Here is a 19035-nt window from a genome sequence, read left to right as displayed (position 1 = left end):
GCTGTGCTTCTAGTCTGTCCTTTATTGTTCGTAACAAACGGCATTCGACCTTTATTCCAATGCTTCTTGCAGCGATTTGCTCTATTGTTGTATCAGTTAATTGCCATTTGTAGCTGAAGATAGGTGATTAAACGAAAGGCCGCGTGGAATGGTGTGTCAGGACACTGATTGCTCCGACCTAAAATGGCTGTAGGCTGTTTTATTCTTCCTTGGATGTGAAATGTGCCAGGTTGATGGCTTCGAAAGTTTGAGGCACCTACTAACAATGTTGGCTCGATTTAGAATTCTGAGTGACAGGGCCATTTCGGGTATATGACACATGTCATAACTTGGACCATTAAACGAACAGCGTGTGTCAAATGACACGTTTGAGATAAAATAGCTTACGAACAATGGCATTGGCGGTTCAAGCCTGACGTGCTGGTTGCGAGCCTTCTGAATCAGGGTGATGTATCTCTATGCGTGGCTAGGTATTATCAGACTAATAAGTCTAGATTGGGCGCTGTGTCGCTAGTCTGGAGCCACTCCACAGAAAGCTGTGCAGTGTGTACATGCCCTCCACAGGGCCTGGCCGGTCCAGTCTGCTTTAGCCCCACATGGTCTCAGTCTGCCATAGCCCCACGTGGGTCCCGTCAGGCACTTGGTTCCGGTCGGTCCAGCCTGCCCCGGCCCATCCCATGGGAGCTGGCTCCCCGTGTCGTCTGTTGGGACGATATAACGCAGTCACGCGGCACGTAAACGTCAGCAGAGAGCTACGGTTAGGGAGGCCGTCAAACCGATGGCGCGTTAACAACGACCACTAAACGCCGCGGGCGCCGGTCCCCCGGCCGGAATGGCCGCCGGCGCCGCGCCGCCCTGATGGACCGCCGTCGTTCGTCCGCCGCCGTCCGGGGGCCAATCTTATAAACTGCCGTACTTCCTACAGCTGGTAACAGATGGTACTGCTATTGGCAACTGTGTGTCTGAGTTGACCAACTTACTCCCAGGAAGGTCAATTTACGGTGGAATGAAATGCGTCAAAACCATTTTGCATTTAATTGTTGTATATCCTACCCGAACTTCAGCCAGTTCTGCCAAAAGCCTTCACAGCTCAGTGTGATGTGTGTTGAGTCTGCTGGGAGACCGCTCCGACCCGGAGCGATAGTGTTGTTCTCCGCTGGTGGTCTGCCGCCCTCGACGGTAGGGTTTTCTCGCAGCTGCAGCGGCGGGCGGCGATCCGAACCGAGCCGCGGGGACAGCGGCCGTCTGTGGGCGCCGCGCCGCCGGACAGCGGCCATTCCGGCGCCGGTCGCCGCCGCCGCGACAGCCTCATCACCGCTGGATAACGGAGGCTTAGCCGGCACCGGCGGCCAAACCGTCGGAAAGGGGTGTTAGCGGCCTCCTGGAACGGCTCCGGCAGGTTATCACCTCTGCGGCCGGCCGCTGTCTCCGGGCGCCGACCGGCCGCAGATAGCAAACGCCGCGGCGAGCCGGCAGATAGCAAACGTCCCGTAGATTGCAAACGCCGCGGAGTGCCGGGCAGATAGGAAACGCAGCGGCGCCGCCCACCCCGCAACGCAACGTGCTGTGGAGATCAGTTTGGACCGATATGCGTGATTCTCTCTCTCTCTCTCTCTCTCTCTCTCTCTCTCTCTCTCTCTCTCTCTCTCTCTCTCTCTCTCTCTCTCTCTCTCTCTCTCTCTCTCTCTCTCTCTCTCTCTCTCTCTCTCTCTTCTCCTGTTCCTCCCCCTCTCTCTCGCTCTCGCTCTATCGTTCTCTCTCCCCTTTCTTCGTCCGAAAGCACACACCCATTCGAGCAGCACTGAGGCCGCCTGACTGAACACAGTCGACAGGGCGGCGACAGGCCATCTAAATAGGACTTCGTGCCCAGCTACCCCGCTCGAATACAACAAATTGGGCGCCGATTCGGAGAATAACAACAGCCAGCCTAGTCGCTCGCGGAATGAAAGCGTGCCGCGCCCAGCGCTGGCGTTTCAATAAGCGGCCGCCCATTGTGTGCCAAGTTTTGCTCGCCGCTGAAGCTGTCTCATATTCGACGGACATGTGCTCGAACGACCACGGGTCGCTAGGCACGATCTAGTAATTACTCCGTCGTCTTTCACTTCCCGAAACTGAGAAATCGTCCTGACATTAATGAATGTGCCATATATTGCGCTTGCGATGCACAAAAGGCGTATTTGAGACCATTTTGACGTCTATAATATTCGTTTCCGAGACCACCAATGTTTGCCTTTCTCGAAGCGTTGGGCAAACTGGGACTCCCAAAAGCCAAATTCGCCCCTCCCCCTCTTCACGGATATCGCTTGAACTGCGGGACGTGTCACTTTCAGTTGTTTCTCAGTTTGCCATCACATTTCATAGCACATGTATATATCAATGAATATTAGCCCGTATTTTCAGGGAATAGGTAAAACATCCGCAGCATTATTTTCAGCATGCCATCGCCTGCAACGTTTAGTAGTGGGCTGGTCGACGTGAACTGTAGATGGTGAATTGTATATTAGGTTGAAATAGCTAATGGGATGTTGACAAATATTTACCTTTGTCACGGGATTTAAACGGCGAAGGAGTTGAATGCCATTCGAGTTTCGCGTTCGTTGTCCTAACTAGGGCTGAGATGCCAGGTGCTTTCTTTGAGTCTCGTAGTTCTTGGACAATTTACGGGCTCGGTTGATGCTCGAGAGCCTGCAGCCCTCGGTTGTGGATAGCTCTGTGACCGTGTCCATGTGTTTTTTTGCAGCCAAGACACGGGAAAACGGCCAGCAGGAGCCCTGCAAGGCCATCCAGAAGGTTTCCTGGCTCTCCACCAGGGCGGGGTGAGTGCGCCGATCCGGCCTTTTTGACCGCTCCTCATGGGCTCATGTAGCTTTACTCTGTTTTGTGTCCTTACACAGAGCGAACCCGGCTCAGTGTTTCCATCTCCGGCGCCCCGTGGTGTATGACGGTGACCGCGGCCTGTCGGCTTTCCGCCGACGGCCGGTGCTGAGGTGGCTCTGATCCCGGCCGGTCCGGGCCGCCACTGGCGTCCGGTGCTGAGGCGGCTCTGATCCCGGCCGGTCCGGGCCGCCACTGGCGTCCGGTGCTGAGGTGGCTCTGATCCCGGCCGGTCCGAGCCGCCACTGGCGTCCGGTGCTGAGGCGGCCCTGATCCCGGCCGGTCCGGGCCGCCACTGGCGTCCGGTGCTGAGGCGGCCCTGATCCCGGCCGGTCCGGGCCGTCACTGGCGTCCGGTGCTGAGGCGGCCCTGATCCCGGCCGGTCCGGGCCGCCGCTGGCGCCGTATACCCGCCGACCGAGCCGTGATTGGGCCCGATGATGGCAGCTCTGCCGGGCGTTAGCGCCGGCTCAGCGCCCGTGACCCGGCCGTCCGACCGTCCCGGTCCGGCCGACCCCGCGGCGCACTTTGTACCGGCCGGCTAATGTCCCCTTCCCACGGCCGAGCCGCTAGGAGCAGCACCGAGCCGCCCTGTGAACTCAGCACATCCGTTCGACCCGCTCTCAAAGTTGGCCGACCGTCCGGCCCATCGAGACGCCAGGACCATAATCGAGGCGCCGGCGGCCGTTCGGCGCCGCCCGCTGAAAGCACAGCTGATGTCCGTCGAGAACGGCGCTTCCGACGCTCTAATGAGGGTCGGGCGGCAGGGCCGGGCGCGCTGGAAACTCGCAGGTGCTCGCGCCGCCCACTGTGGCCCGACTTTGGCCGGCGGCGGGCAACTTTTCTCATTTGGGCCGTGCCGCTCATGGTGTTGAGGCTCATCGGCACCGGGTTATGAGCGGCCGGCGCCGGCACAGAGCGGGGAGCGGTCACCGTGGGGAGAGCAGGGATGGGAGGCGCCGCGAGGAGAGCAGGGAGCGGTCAGCGCTGGCACAGAGCGGGGAGCGGCCGGCGCCGGGAGAGGAGGGAGCGGTCCACCGTGGAGAGAGGAGGGAGGCACCGGGGGGAGAGCGGGGAGCGGTCAGCGTTGGCACAGAGCGGGGAGCGGGTCACCGCGGGGAGAGGATGGGAGTCACCGCAGGGAGAGCAGGGAGCGGCCAGCGCTGGCACAGAGCGGGGAGCGGCCGGCGCCGGGAGAGGGCGGGGAGCGGGCCATTGCATTGGGGGGAGAGCGGGGAGCGGTCAGCGCCGGCACAGGGCGGGGAGCGGCCCGCTGTGGGGAGAGCAGCGGGCCACCGCGGGGAGAGCTGGGAGCGGCCACCGCGGGGAGAGGATGCGAGTCACCGCGGAGAGTGAAAGGAGTCACCGCGGATAAAGGGTAGTAATAGCGGGGAGAGAGGAGGAGGAAATCACTGCGAACGGAAGATGAAGGGAGGGACCAGGATGTCATCACTGCTCCGGTGATAAATTTTCTTTCTCGTGCCGCCACTCCGCTACCAATCATGCAATGGCGCCGCTGGTCGCTATCCAGGTATCCAGTGATTGAAAGTCGTCTACTCGTGGGCCAGTCGTCTTCCCGTCACCATTCTTCAGCCTGACACTGCAGCCCGTCCCGTCCTGTGTCCTGTCCCGCCCCGTCCCGTCCCGTCCCTTCCCGTCCCGTCCAGCTCTGTCTCTCGCTCACCATTTGTCAGTCTGGAGTTCCAGTCTGGACCGTCACTCCGTCCCGTCCAGTGCGCTCCGTCCTTGTCCGGCCAGTCGGCGGGGTTTAACACCGTGGGTGTAACGACACTGCCGAACTGGTGACGCTCGTTGTTCGGCGGACGCCGTTGGGTGTGGGCGGCGACCCGTTACCGCCAGTGGTGATCAAACGGACCGGCGGATGGACGGTCATGGTAAGGGAGCGGGCATGCCATGGGGAAGGGACTGTAGTATGGTGCTGTCCTCACTCCCAATCACTCGCCCAGCGGGAACTGAGTGGTTACTGACAGGTTAATCTCAGCAGTGGACAAGTGAAAATTAGCTTTTAGCGCGAGACATGAAGTATTTGTTATTTGTTCTGCTCGAGTTTTGGATTGTTGGTGAAGCTGTTTTCCATTCCACCAGTAGTACAATGGGGCCTGCTGTCGGTCTAAGAGCTCAGACCAGCTCTGGTATGCAGGCAGCCAATACCAGTACCTTTGTGCGCACCTCATCCAGTGTTACCGACTGAGTCAGCCCCGGCAGAGTGTGTTAGTAATCTTGTAATGGACTCACGAATGTAATCCATCACCCGGGAAAGATTCATCGTTCTGAAACCAATTCATCATGCTAACTACTTAGATGGAGTTTTGTCCCGGTCCTTTTGCAAAAATATTAGAATGAGCTACCATAGAATGAGCTACCTTTCCCTTTGCTTGCTTGCTTGCATTTGTCTCACGTTGACTTTGGAAGGGTAAAGTCTTTGCTCTGTACAGAACTTTGTATTTTTTCCTTTTTCAATTAAGTTAATATGATTTATTTTACTTTTGTCATATCGCAATGTCTTATCCGTTAAAAGTTTTCATTGAAGCGGAGCGATGTCCCTAGTCATCAAAGGCTGCCGTTTTAAGAAGCTGTTTCTTTTAAACCTGGTAATCCTGCTCGGGCGATGAGTGCTTCCATTGGATTTTGTAGCATTTATACAATATCTAATATCCTTATTTATTTTTCTGTCGCCATTGGAAATGCTGTTTCGATGTACGGGAACTTCAAAGTTTCACCAGATCAGCTTATTTCGAAGTTAAATTCAGGAAAGAACACATGAAGCGCAGACCATTTTGAGCCGTTCTTAAACCTTTTTTTCATTATTATTATCTTGTGCATACGGCTGCAGTCCGCCGGCTGTAGTCCCGGTCTACTGTCGGTAGACCCGCTCTGCTGTAACATTTGAAGCTGTCGCCCGTGGATGGCCGACCAGCCGGGCCCGACTGTGTGTCCCGGAGGGTGGGAGCTGGCCGGCGCCGTGACCCACTCCGTGTTCACAGGCTGCTGGCGTCTCTGAGCCCGCTCGCCGGCTGGCGCGAGGAGGAAGAAAGGTGCTGCCAGCTCCCCCTCTACCCTGCACCCCACCGCTAGCCAGACGAGCCCTAGGCGACCGCACCCGCTTGCCGTAGTGCCTGTATGATGACACAGTGACCGCGAGCGGATAGTCCCGTAGTTCTAGGGTAGACCTGCACCGATCTGTGCTACCGGACAGTGGGAGGAGTTACAGCAGTGCGCACCTGATCTGATCCTTACCTTTGACTGCCACCTTCACCTTCCCTGTCCTCTCCCGGCCCCTTCGGTCGTCTCCTGATCTCCATTCGCCGTCTGTCCACGGTCCCGTCCATCCTATCCTGACCTCCTGACCTCCGTCTATCCCACAGCCTCCCGCGGCCCGTCCGGTCCTATCCTGACGTCCTGACCTCCGTCTATCCCACAGCCTCCCGCGGCCCGTCCGGTCCTATCCTGACGTCCTGACCTCCGTCTATCCCGCAGCCTCCCGCGGCCCGTCCGGTCCTATCCTGACGTCCTGACCTCCGTCTATCCCACAGCCTCCCGCGGCCCGCCACTCTCCGGTCCCGTCCGGTCCTATCCTGACATCCTGACCTCCGTCTATCCCGCAGCCTCCCGCGGCCCGTCCGGTCCTATCCTGACGTCCTGACCTCCGTCTATCCCACAGCCTCCCGCGGCCCGTCCGGTCCTATCCTGACGTCCTGACCTCCGTCTATCCCACAGCCTCCCGCGGCCCGTCCGGTCCTATCCTGACGTCCTGACCTCCGTCTATCCCACAGCCTCCCGCGGCCCGTCCGGTCCTATCCTGACGTCCTGACCTCCGTCTATCCCACAGCCTCCCGCGGCCCGTCCGGTCCTATCCTGACGTCCTGACCTCCGTCTATCCCACAGCCTCCCGCGGCCCGTCCGGTCCTATCCTGACGTCCTGACCTCCGTCTATCCCACAGCCTCCCGCGGCCCGTCCGGTCCTATCCTGACGTCCTGACCTCCGTCTATCCCACAGCCTCCCGCGGCCCGCCACTCTCCGGTCCCGTCCGGTCCTATCCTGACATCCTGACCTCCGTCTATCCCGCAGCCTCCCGCGGCCCGTCCGGTCCTATCCTGACGTCCTGACCTCCGTCTATCCCACAGCCTCCCGCGGCCCGTCCGGTCCTATCCTGACGTCCTGACCTCCGTCTATCCCGCAGCCTCCCGCGGCCCGTCCGGTCCTATCCTGACGTCCTGACCTCCGTCTATCCCACAGCCTCCCGCGGCCCGTCCGGTCCTATCCTGACGTCCTGACCTCCGTCTATCCCACAGCCTCCCGCGGCCCGTCCGGTCCTATCCTGACGTCCTGACCTCCGTCTATCCCACAGCCTCCCGCGGCCCGTCCGGTCCTATCCTGACGTCCTGACCTCCGTCTATCCCACAGCCTCCCGCGGCCCGCCACTCTCCGGTCCCGTCCGGTCCTATCCTGACATCCTGACCTCCGTCTATCCCGCAGCCTCTCGCGGCCCGTCCGGTCCTATCCTGACGTCCTGACCTCCGTCTATCCCACAGCCTCCCGCGGCCCGTCCGGTCCTATCCTGACGTCCTGACCTCCGTCTATCCCACAGCCTCCCGCGGCCCGTCCGGTCCTATCCTGACGTCCTGACCTCCGTCTATCCCACAGCCTCCCGCGGCCCGTCCGGTCCTATCCTGACGTCCTGACCTCCGTCTATCCCGCAGCCTCCCGCGGCCCGGCTCGCTGCTGCTCTGCGTGGGTCCTCGGCCCGCCCGCCCCAGGTATATAGCCGCCGGCAGCCAGCCGCGGCCGGCACAGGTAACAGAGCTGACACACTGACACACTGACACACGGCCCGCCCGCCCCAGGTATATAGCCGCCGGCAGCCAGCCGCGGCCGGCACAGGTAACAGAACTGACACACTGACACACATGGCCCGCCCGCCCCAGGTATATAGCCGCCGGCAGCCAGCCGCGGCCGGCACAGGTAACAGAGCTGACACACCGACACACACTGACACACACTGACGCACTGACACACACACACTGATACACGGCCCGCCCGCCCCAGGTATATAGCCGCCGGCAGCCAGCCGCGGCCGGCACAGGTAATAGAACTGACACACATACTGACACACACTGACACACTGACACACTGACATACTGACATACACACACTGACACACACTGACACACGGTCCGCCCGCCCCAGGTATATATCCGCCGGCAGCCAGCCGCGGCCGGCACAGGTAATAGAACTGACACACATACTGACACACACTGACACACTGACACACTGACACACTGACATACACACACTGACACACACTGACACACGGCCCGCCCGCCCCAGGTATATAGCCGCCGGCAGTCAGCCGCGGCCGGCACAGGTAACAGAACTGACACACTGACACACTGACACTGACACACGGCCCGCCCGCCCCAGGTATATAGCCGCCGGCAGCCAGCCGCGGCCGGCACAGGTAACAGAGCTGACACACTGACATATGGCCCGCCCGCCCCAGGTATATAGCCGCCGGCACAGGTAACAGAGCGCCGACACACGGACAGATACTGACACACGGCCCGCCAGCCCCAGGTATATAGCCGCCGGCAGCCAGCCGCGGCCGGCACAGGTAACAGAGCTGACACACTGACACATACTGACACAATGACACACTGACACACTGACACACGGCCCGCCCGCCCCAGGTATATAGCCGCCGGCAGCCAGCCGCGGCCGGCACAGGTAACAGAGCGCCGACACACTGACACTGACACACACTGACACACACTGACACATACTGACACACACACTGACACACTGACTGCCCGCCCCAGGTATATAGCCGCTGGCAGTCAGCCGCGGCCGGCACAGGTAACAGAGCTGACACACTGACACACTGACATACACATTACACACTGACATACGGCCCGCCCGCCCCAGGTATATAGCCGCCGGCAGCCAGCCGCGGCCTGCACAGGTAACAGAGCTGACACACTGACACACACCGACACACACTGATACACGGTCCGCCCGCCCCAGGTATATAGCCGCCGGAAGCCAGCCGCGGCCGGCACAGGTAACAGAGCTGACACACTGACACACTGACACACTGACACTGACACAGGGCCCGCCCGCCCCAGGTATATAGCTGCCGGCAGCCAGCCGCGGCCGGCACAGGTAACAGAGCTGACACACTGACACACTGACACACACTGACATACGGCCCGCCCGCCCCAGGTATATAGCCGCCGGCAGCCAGCCGCGGCCGGCACAGGTAACAGAGCTGACACACTGACACACTGACACACGGCCCGCCCGCCCCAGGTATATAGCCGCCGGCAGCCAGCCGCGGCCGGCACAGGTAACAGAACTGACACACTGACACACTGACACACATGGCCCGCCCGCCCCAGGTATATAGCCGCCGGCAGCCAGCCGCGGCCGGCACAGGTAACAGAGCTGACACACCGACACACACTGACACACACTGACGCACTGACACACACACACTGATACACGGCCCGCCCGCCCCAGGTATATAGCCGCCGGCAGCCAGCCGCGGCCGGCACAGGTAATAGAACTGACACACATACTGACACACACTGACACACTGACACACTGACATACTGACATACACACACTGACACACACTGACACACGGTCCGCCCGCCCCAGGTATATAGCCGCCGGCAGCCAGCCGCGGCCGGCACAGGTAACAGAGCTGACACACTGACACACTGACACACGGCCCGCCCGCCCCAGGTATATAGCCGCCGGCAGTCAGCCGCGGCCGGCACAGGTAACAGAACTGACACACTGACACACTGACACTGACACACGGCCCGCCCGCCCCAGGTATATAGCCGCCGGCAGACAGCCGCGGCCGGCACAGGTAACAGAGCTGACACACTGACACACACTGACACACACTGACACACGGTCCGCCCGCCCCAGGTATATAGCCGCCGGCAGCCAGCCGCGGCCGGCACAGGTAACAGAGCGCCGACACACTGACACTGACACACACTGACACATACTGACACACACACTGACACACTGACTGCCCGCCCCAGGTATATAGCCGCCGGCAGTCAGCCGCGGCCGGCACAGGTAACAGAACTGACACACTGACACACTGACACTGACACACGGCCCGCCCGCCCCAGGTATATAGCCGCCGGCAGCCAGCCGCGGCCGGCACAGGTAACAGAGCTGACACACTGACATATGGCCCGCCCGCCCCAGGTATATAGCCGCCGGCAGCCAGCCGCGGCCGGCACAGGTAACAGAGCGCCGACACACGGACAGATACTGACACACGGCCCGCCAGCCCCAGGTATATAGCCGCCGGCAGCCAGCCGCGGCCGGCACAGGTAACAGAGCTGACACACTGACACATACTGACACAATGACACACTGACACACTGACACACGGCCCGCCCGCCCCAGGTATATAGCCGCCGGCAGCCAGCCGCGGCCGGCACAGGTAACAGAGCGCCGACACACTGACACTGACACACACTGACACATACTGACACACACACTGACACACTGACTGCCCGCCCCAGGTATATAGCCGCTGGCAGTCAGCCGCGGCCGGCACAGGTAACAGAGCTGACACACTGACACACTGACATACACATTACACACTGACATACGGCCCGCCCGCCCCAGGTATATAGCCGCCGGCAGCCAGCCGCGGCCGGCACAGGTAACAGAGCTGACACACTGACACACTGACACTGACACTGACACACACGGCCCGCCCGCCCCAGGTATATAGCCGCCGGCAGCCAGCCGCGGCCGGCACAGGTAACAGAACTGACACACTGACACATACTGACACACACTGACACACACGGCCCGCCCGCCCCAGGTGTGTAGCCGCCGGCAGCCAGCCGCGGCCGGCACAGGTAACAGAGCGCCGACACTGACACACTGACACACCCGGACACACACACTTACCGCCCGGAGAGGCTGCGTACTGCGTAGCTCTGTTGGTCTCTCAGTTAGGCTCGAGTGGGGGCCGTCTCTGGAGCTCTGACTCGGCCGGTTTTACCGCGGCGCCGGAACAGGTCACGTTTCGCTGACTGCTGCTCTATTGGTGACCCAGTCGCGGTCACAACAAGCCAGTCACACACACGCATACAGAGGAGCACGACAGAGGGGCGGATACAGACAGAACAGCGCGCACGGAGAGGCGGGCTACACAACAGCACGCACGGAGGGATGGATGCAGATAGAACAGCACGGAGAGGCGGGTCACCCAGGCAGACAACGCAAATGCATTGACAGACACGTAGAGGCATCCACCACACGCGGCAGCACACGCGGATAGGCGAGCTGCACACGCGGGGGCGCTCACACAGATAGGCGAGCGACACGCAGCTGCACACACGGATAGGCGAGCGACTTGCAGCTGCACACACGGATAGGCGAGCTGCACACGCAGAGCAGACGTGGGTGCCTCTGGGAGCCGTCAGCGGGCCGTCGGCCGTCCCCATCGACACTGTCCTCCTCATTTACAGTGGCCAGTCGGCCCCGTCAGCAGCACTGTCCTCCCCATGGGCAGTGGCCAGTCGTCCCCGACAGCAGCACTGTCCTCTCCATGGACAGCGGAGGACACACGCCAGTGGGTCCTGACTCCCAGCCGTCAGTCGTCCTGTCGACACACAGTCCTCTCTGCGGACAGTGGCCAGTCGGCCCCCACTGTCCGGGAAGGCAAACACCACTTCCCACTCACTGCGGACAGGCTGTTTGCACTGTGCAGCTACCAGACGGCCTTTCCCGACCCTCCCTGTCCCTCCTCTCTCTCTCTCTCTCTCTCTCTCTCTCTCTCTCTCTCTCTCTCTCTCTCTCTCTCTCTCTCTCTCTCTCTCTCTCTCTCTCTCTCTCTCTCTCTCTCTCTCTCTCTCTCTCTCTCTCTCTCTCTCTCTCTCTCTCGCTCCCTCTCTCTCTCCCCACCCTCCCCCTCCGTCCCTGCGGATGGCACTGTTTCGATCCTCCCGCTCACCGCCTCACTGGACGCAGCTCGCATTTTTGCGCTCTTCGCGCAGCGTCGTTTATAAAGATTTCTGTAGAGTATCCGTTCGAAATTCGATCGGTAGCTTGTGATATATTGTATCCTCGGCTCTTACATGGCATGACTTCTGCCTGATTACAATTTACACCCCCGCAGCATACAACACTTAACCTTACCTATGTCGGGCACATTAAGAATTTGTAACCTAAATTTACAACCGCCTGTAGCCTTAAATCACAATGACCGTATTTGACAAACACGACAGACACTGGCTTACAGTCGCCGGCTGAACCCGAAATGCGATGCCGAATTCGGAACACCCTCACCCCGCACAGTACTTACTGTATACGATAGGCCTACCTGCGCGTCTGCGTGCCTCAGTTCGAGTTAGCGTGCGAGTGATGTGAGTCTGAGTCTCCAGTGCCGTGTCGTATGCTGTTTGACAGTGACGGCTGTGGACGTGGTTATAGGGAAATGCGGTAGTGTCTTCTGCATCCCACAAGCCTGCCACTAGCGCGGAATGTCTGACCTAGAGCAGTTGCCTCACCTGTCGACATGCCGTGCATCCACTCGGCCGCAGTCACTAGGCGTAGGCACGGCTCCGCCATTTCTGCGGTGGCAGTCCGCCGAACCCACGGCTTTACCAGCAGATGCACCTCAGTTCAGTCCCATGTACGATACTTACGCCTGTCGCACTGGTCTCTGATATAAAGTATCCTATTACTCAGATGATATTGTGGTGCTTACGAAAAGCTTATGTTATTATACTGGGACTTTGGTTCGTTAGTGTTTTTATTTAAGTTTGACTGCTCTTAACGTTACAAAGCAATGTAATATTTATCCAGTGTTACATCCCAGCTACGTCGTCTGATGCATTCGGCGTTGAGGCGATGCGGGGCACATGTCACTTGTGTTATATATTTGTCCAGAATTGCCCTGTGAGATGAACAGTCAGTCGTATTCTTTGAAGAACTGCCGAAGACCTTTTAAAGCTGGCGACCCTTCTATACCCGTGGCTTGTTGATAATCTCTGTGTGACCTGCGGGTGATCTGTGTGACCGGTGTGACCTCTTTGTGACCTCTCTCTGTGCGCCGTCTGACCTGGTGCTCCCCGGTGCGCCGCCAGTGAGCCGTACGTGATCTTCACGGGCGGCCTGGGCCACGACACTGCCGGCCGGACCCCGAGCGTCACCGTGATGCACGGCCGCACCACAACAGTACTGGAGATGGAGCACAACGTTGTCGACTTCATCGCGCTCGTCGACACCCCCTACCCCAGCGGTGAGTGAGGAGACCACCCCTACCCCAGCCATGAGTCGGTGAGTCTACTGTGAGTCGACACTGATACCCCTACCCCAGCGGTGAGTGAGAGTAGACACCCCCTACTCGAGCGGTGAGTCGGGGGGGGGATAGGGGAGACACTGATACCCCTACCCGAGCGGTGAGTCCGGGGGAGACACCCCTTACCCCAGCGGTGAGTGAGGAGACGCCCTACTTGAGCGGTGAGTCGGGGGAGACACTGACACCCCCACCCCAGCGGTGAGTGAGGAGACTGACACCCCCTACCCAGCGGTGAGTGAGGAGACATCCCCTACCCCAGCGGTGAGTGAGGAGACACCCCCTACCCCAGCGGTGAGTGAGGAGACGCCCCCTACCCCAGCGGTGAGTGAGGAGACACCCCCTACCCCCAGCGGTGAGTGAGGAGACACCCCCTACCCCAGCGGTGAGTGAGGAGACGCCCCCTACCCCAGCGGTGAGTGAGGAGACGCCCCCTACCCAGTGTCCCAAAATTGCATTCTGGCTTGGGTGTTGGAGGGGAAAATTTCTCAGCAAAAAGGGGGATGTGAGTGGAAAATTGCTGGTCAGATAAGGCCCAAAAAGAGTGATAAAAGGATAGGTCCCATAAATTTCTATACGAGAGTAGTAAAATGTACGATGCAAAATGGCCATCCTCACAATGCTTTTCTCGGTAAAGTTGAGAGTAGAAAATTGTTCTGAAAAGTTGGAGGTGAGAGTGGAAAATGACTTTCAGCTGGATGTCATTTCGCACCCAAATCAACAAATTTTGGGACGCTGTGGCTCTACCCCAGCGGTGAGTGAGGAGACACCCCCTACCCCAGCGGTGAGTGAGGAGACACCCCCTACCCCAGCGGTGAGTGAGGTGACACCCCCTACCCCAGCGGTGAGTCGGGGCTTGGGGAGGGGAGACACTTATACCCCTACCCGAGCGGCGAGGCGGGGGGGGGGGGGGGGGGAGAGGGGAGACACTGATACCCCTACCCGAGCGGCGAGTCGGAGGGAGCAGTATGGTCATACTAGAGTTAGTGTCTGGCTTCAGATAACAACGTAATTCGAGCACAAACCACCTATTAATGGTATCAACTCAATCACGAACTGCTTTCAGCGAGGACGACCTTTAGGTCGAAACCGTTCATCAAAATGTTGAAAGGATTTGATGATGGGGTGTTTAAATGCGTGGGTTTGTATCTAAATTAAACTGCATGTGCAGTCGATGTTCTAAAGCAAAATCGGGTGAATCACGTCGTTCGCACCCGACCAAATTAAGCTTCCAAAGAACTCTCAAAGTAGAGTAGTAGCCGCAGAAATTATCATCATTACATGAAATGAAGAGCTTCGGCTTAGTGTGTGGACGTCACGGCAGATCATGAAAGGTGTCCGTACACTCTTGACGTGCCTGGTGGACGGTTCAGCTGCAGTTGAAAAGACTTCACATCGCTGCAACGATTATTGCCTTGCTTTTTAGTAAGCGTAGGCAACTAAAGTCTATTTCGAGATTTGGAAGCGTGTTTGCTGACTGCTGTAGCTTTTGAAGTACGGGTCCGACTCGACAAACATTGTAGTTTGATACACGGTTTCAAATTAGTTCTGTAGGGAGCCGAAGTTCCATTTGCTAGTTCTCTGTTTGTGTTTCCTCAACAGCTCGCCTGCGTTTGAGTTAGGGGGTGGGGCTCTCGTGTCGTTCTTGTGTTCCTAACCAGACTGCTCTGACTCGCCTTAGCCCCCACCCACCAGCACCACCTTTCAGTCTGTGTCCCGTCCCAGCTTGTAGTGTAACTCGCCCAAGCCTCCTGACCAGCAGGGCTGTGGGCGGCCAGTGTTTGACCCAGTTTGTGCTGTAACTCGTTTTTTCCTAGGGTTGTATTGGAATCAACGAGTGGGTGGAAGTCTGCGGTGTAACTCGCCGAACTCATACAGGGTGTCCAGAAAAAACGGATACTATTATTTTTTGTTGTAATTCCGAAAATAAACACCGCACATTTTAAAATGGCACATGCTTGTATTCGCAAAAATATGGCAAAACAGACAACAGGTGCCACATGGCATGTAAACCCTTTGGTTAGTCGCGGCAGCTCCTCAAAGCAGATACTCAATGTGAGCGTCCTTCCGGCAGATCAGCTCCAGCACTAGCACGGTCTGCAGGTGACTGATGGTCATGTTGACCCTCTCGGAGGGCAGGCAGACAACTTTCCAACGACGCATTACAGTGCCCATGAGTTTTGCCAAATCTTGCACTATAAGCACATGAAGTTGGAAAAAAAATCGGCACGTGCGTTAATGAATGCGACTTAATTTCCGTAGTATCTTTTTTTTTCTGGACACCATACATATTTGATATTGGTCAGTGCCCCGTCCCAGTCTGCCCTCTGTCCTGCCCCAGTCCCTACACCAGCCGGGCTGTGGGCGGCCAGAGTCTCGGCCCCGTCTATACTGTGACCTGCCCCAGTTCCCACACCCACCCAGCTGTGGGCGTTCCTCCGTCCGCCTGTTACTGCTGTCAATACACGGTCCCAGCCCTCGTGTCTGTTGACGTATTGACGACCACCGGCGTGTGGGCGCCGTCAGCGCTGTTTACATGCCCTTTCCCGCCCGTCCGTCCGTCTGGCGTCCGTTCCTCTGTCTGCGGTCGGGCGGCCGGTCCTCTCTCCTCTATCGCGGCGCGGTATGGCATCGGCGTCTCTGGAGTCCTTCGTCCGGTCCGGCCAGCCCGAAAGCGTCGTTGGCTGCTCTCACTTAGGCTACGCGTATCTGGACGTTTTCGGTTCTGACTAATTGTCATTGGACTGACGGTGGTATTTGACCTATGCCGCATGGAAGCTGTGTCGGCTCCGTACCCGTGTGGGTCGGCTGTTACCCCTGCTGTGAGCTGGTCCACCGTCGGCTGTTACCCCTGCTGTGAGCTGGTCCACCGTCGGCTGTTACCACTGCTGAGCTGTGTCCGCTCTGTTCTTATGTCGTGCCTGGCCGGCTGCTACCTCTGCCGATACTCTCCGGGCCCGCACCGCTGTCCGGCTAGTACCACTGCTATCTCTGACCGATCCCGCGCCGCCGACTGGTACCACTGCTGTGAGCTGTGTCCGTTCTGTCTGGGTGGGCCTCACCACCGCTCCCACTGACCGATCCCGCCGCTGTCGGTCCGCAGAGTTCCAGGACCCGTACGGCATCGTGGTGCTGCTGCAGAACGACCTGGTGGTGGTGGACCTGACGTCGCCGGGCTACCCGTGCTTCGAGAACCCCTACCCGATGGACCTGCACGGCTCGACGGTCACCAGCTGCACCTACCTGGCCGACTGTCCGGGCGACCTGGTGCCGGCACTCTACAGCGTCGGCACCGCTAAACAAAACAGGTACGACCTGGGCACCGCCAAACAAAACAGGTACGACCTGGGCACCGCCAAACAAAACAGGTATGACCTGGGCACCGCCAAACAAAACAGGTACGGCCTGGGCACCGCCAAACAAAACAGGTACGGCCTGGGCACCGCCAAACAAAACAGGTACGACCTGGGCACCGCCAAACAAAGCAGGTACGACCTGAGCACCGCCAAACAAAACAGGTACGACCTGAGCACCGCCAAACAAAGCAGGTACGACCTGGGCACCGCCAAACAAAACAGGTACGACCTGGGCACCGCCAAACAAAACAGGTGCGACGGCGAACGGGGCGACGGACGGGCCGTGGGGCTGTCCGCATGTGCGGAGATTTCTCTCAGCGTGCACGGACGGACGAGGACTGGGGCTGTCCGTACTACTAGACATGGGAGGGGGCGAGGAGGGTCTGGCGTAGAGTGGGCAAACCATAGCCTCCAGTCATCACCATATCCGGAGGCTTTATGAAGCATTGGGGCCTTATGGAGCTGGATGGAATGTAGGACGCTTTGGACGTGACGTTATAACCCTTAACTGCAGACGCGGCGGCGCGGGGTGCAGGGCCACCCGTGTCCCCCTCCTGCGTGAGGTGCAGGTGGGGGCCCAGAGCCCCTCCGAGGGCGCGGCCGGCTCCCATCCACCGGCGCTCCTAGCTGGCGCCCTGCCGGGTGAGACAATGCATAGTTAATTGTGGCGCCTTTGTGCCAGCAGCTGCCAGCCCGTCCGCGTATTCAGGCTAAGCCGGCTCCGCGGCCGCCGCCCGCCATCGGACTGCGAGCCGCCGAGGAGGGGATTAGGGAACGGCTGCCAAGAAAAACAACTCCGCTGCAGTTCTATGGGATTTCGCTTTCAGCCTGTTTCACGATGCGTTTATTATGTATAAGGTTTTACCATTTTTTTAGCCTCTATAGAGTCTCAAACACAAGAGCTCACTTTGCGAAGAAAACCTGTTAAGAGCATCAACACAATGCGATGTTGCAGCTTGAGAAATAGACTCTGCCCAAACTTTGTATCAGAGCCAAGTTTTTCCTTGCGCGAGTCGCAGTCCTGAGCTGTGCGTACCTCTGTATATTAACCCTAGAACGCCTAGGGGGGGGGGGTGTATCAACCCCCCCCCTGAGGTTTTTTCGAAGTGCACGCTAAACGGCTTGTCGTAGCGGGCTGAAATTTTCAATACCCTCTGGGGCAACCTTTGCGCATCTTTTGCCGAAAAAAATTGATCGGGTCATGTCAGGTCACGGAGTTATGACGTCATAAGAGGTACAGCCTCCGGCCGGATTTTCACAAACTGAGTGCCAACGCCCGAAGTTTCCTGCCGGTGGTACGGACATCGGTTGATGGATCGTGATGAAACTTCCCATGCATGTTGGGGCAAGTATTGGCTATCATATGGTATAAAAAATTTGACCGGGTCAGGTCAGGTCACGGAGCTATGACGTCACAAGAGGAACAGCGTCCGGTACTATTTTTGAAAAGCGCCCGAACCACTATTTTGCTAATTCTTGTCACCTCAATGGGAATATGCAGCAATATTAGCTTCTATAGGGAGCAAATGGACCTCCCAAATCCAAAAATACAATCAGATTTCAAAAATTTAAATTTTGATTTTTCGAATTTCTGCCGCCGACTGTGACCTTGCCGACTTCCGGCGCTCCCAACGCGCCATTTTTAGAGCTAGGGAAACGAAATACATACCAAACGATAGAGAATTGATCAAGGAACACGATAGTGAAGGTTTCAAGTCGATATCTCCCACCGTTTTGCCGCAATCGCCGCCGAAAGTTGAAAAAAGTCTATTTTTCCGAAAATTTGACCTTTGACCGGTCAAAAGTAGGTCAAATGTTGACCTAGGACCAAAAAATATACCACCAATCGCGAGATCTCGTTGAGAGCAATCCGTTGGTTTTTTCCGCTAAGCTCTACGACCTTCCGTTTCGAAACGCCAGGGGGGGGGTCGTAACAACCCCCCCCCCCCCTGGTCGTTCGTGTTATGAGAAATGGCCTGGTCGTGCGAGGGTTAACTAGCTTCTATTAATTGTTGTTTAGCCTCCTGCAATCTCTAGGTGGAAAGTCGCCAACAGTTTCTGTGAATCTAATTGGCTAGTTGTTTGGCTATTGTAGCGGATGCATCACTCCGCTGCATTCTACGTAGTATGTTGCTGTTTTGTTTCTAGACGAATGGATAAGGTGACATTTGACGCCGTCGACTCTTGTCCGTCGCTCTCCGCTGTGACATGGATTAGGTATTCCTGGATGGGACACTCCGCCGATTTTCCGACCACCCGGCGGCGGCGGCGGATTTCCCGACGGCGAGGGCGCTGGCGCCATTTTAGCATTGCGGGCTATGGGCGGAGCGTGTCTTTTGGTATACTTTTGTCGTTTATTACTTACCTATAACCGATTTTGATGAAAATTTTTGTGAACCTGGTAGAACAGGAATTGAGGAATGTCATAGAAATATTCTTTTC

At 58.1% G+C, this 19035-nt stretch overlaps 1 protein-coding gene across 19 annotated transcripts in view; it reads left to right on the top strand.

Moving 5' to 3' along the window:
* LOC122388652 (syntaxin-binding protein 5-like) overlaps positions 1–19035 on the top strand; it is a 111035-nt gene that overhangs the window by 71644 nt on the left and 20356 nt on the right. For 7 of the 19 annotated variants that reach the window (XM_043379906.1, XM_043379908.1, XM_043379901.1 and 4 more), the window contains 3 exons: positions 2741–2816; positions 13026–13180; positions 16341–16545. In XM_043379906.1, coding sequence (XP_043235841.1) covers positions 2741–2816; positions 13026–13180; positions 16341–16545 — 436 coding nt within the window. Of the gene's footprint in view, positions 1–2740; positions 2817–5878; positions 5930–7595; positions 7653–13025; positions 13181–16340; positions 16546–19035 lie in introns of all 19 variants that reach the window. The other 12 variants (XM_043379905.1, XM_043379898.1, XM_043379904.1 and 9 more) reach the window with 2 other exon arrangements.

This window comes from Amphibalanus amphitrite, unplaced genomic scaffold, assembly GCF_019059575.1.
Source record: "Amphibalanus amphitrite isolate SeventyFive unplaced genomic scaffold, NRLGWU_Aamphi_draft 000330F_arrow, whole genome shotgun sequence".
In the NCBI taxonomy this organism is placed as follows: Eukaryota; Metazoa; Arthropoda; class Thecostraca; order Balanomorpha; family Balanidae; genus Amphibalanus; species Amphibalanus amphitrite.
Note: the sequence above shows the minus strand (reverse complement) of the source record. Positions and strands in the feature narration are given on the sequence as shown.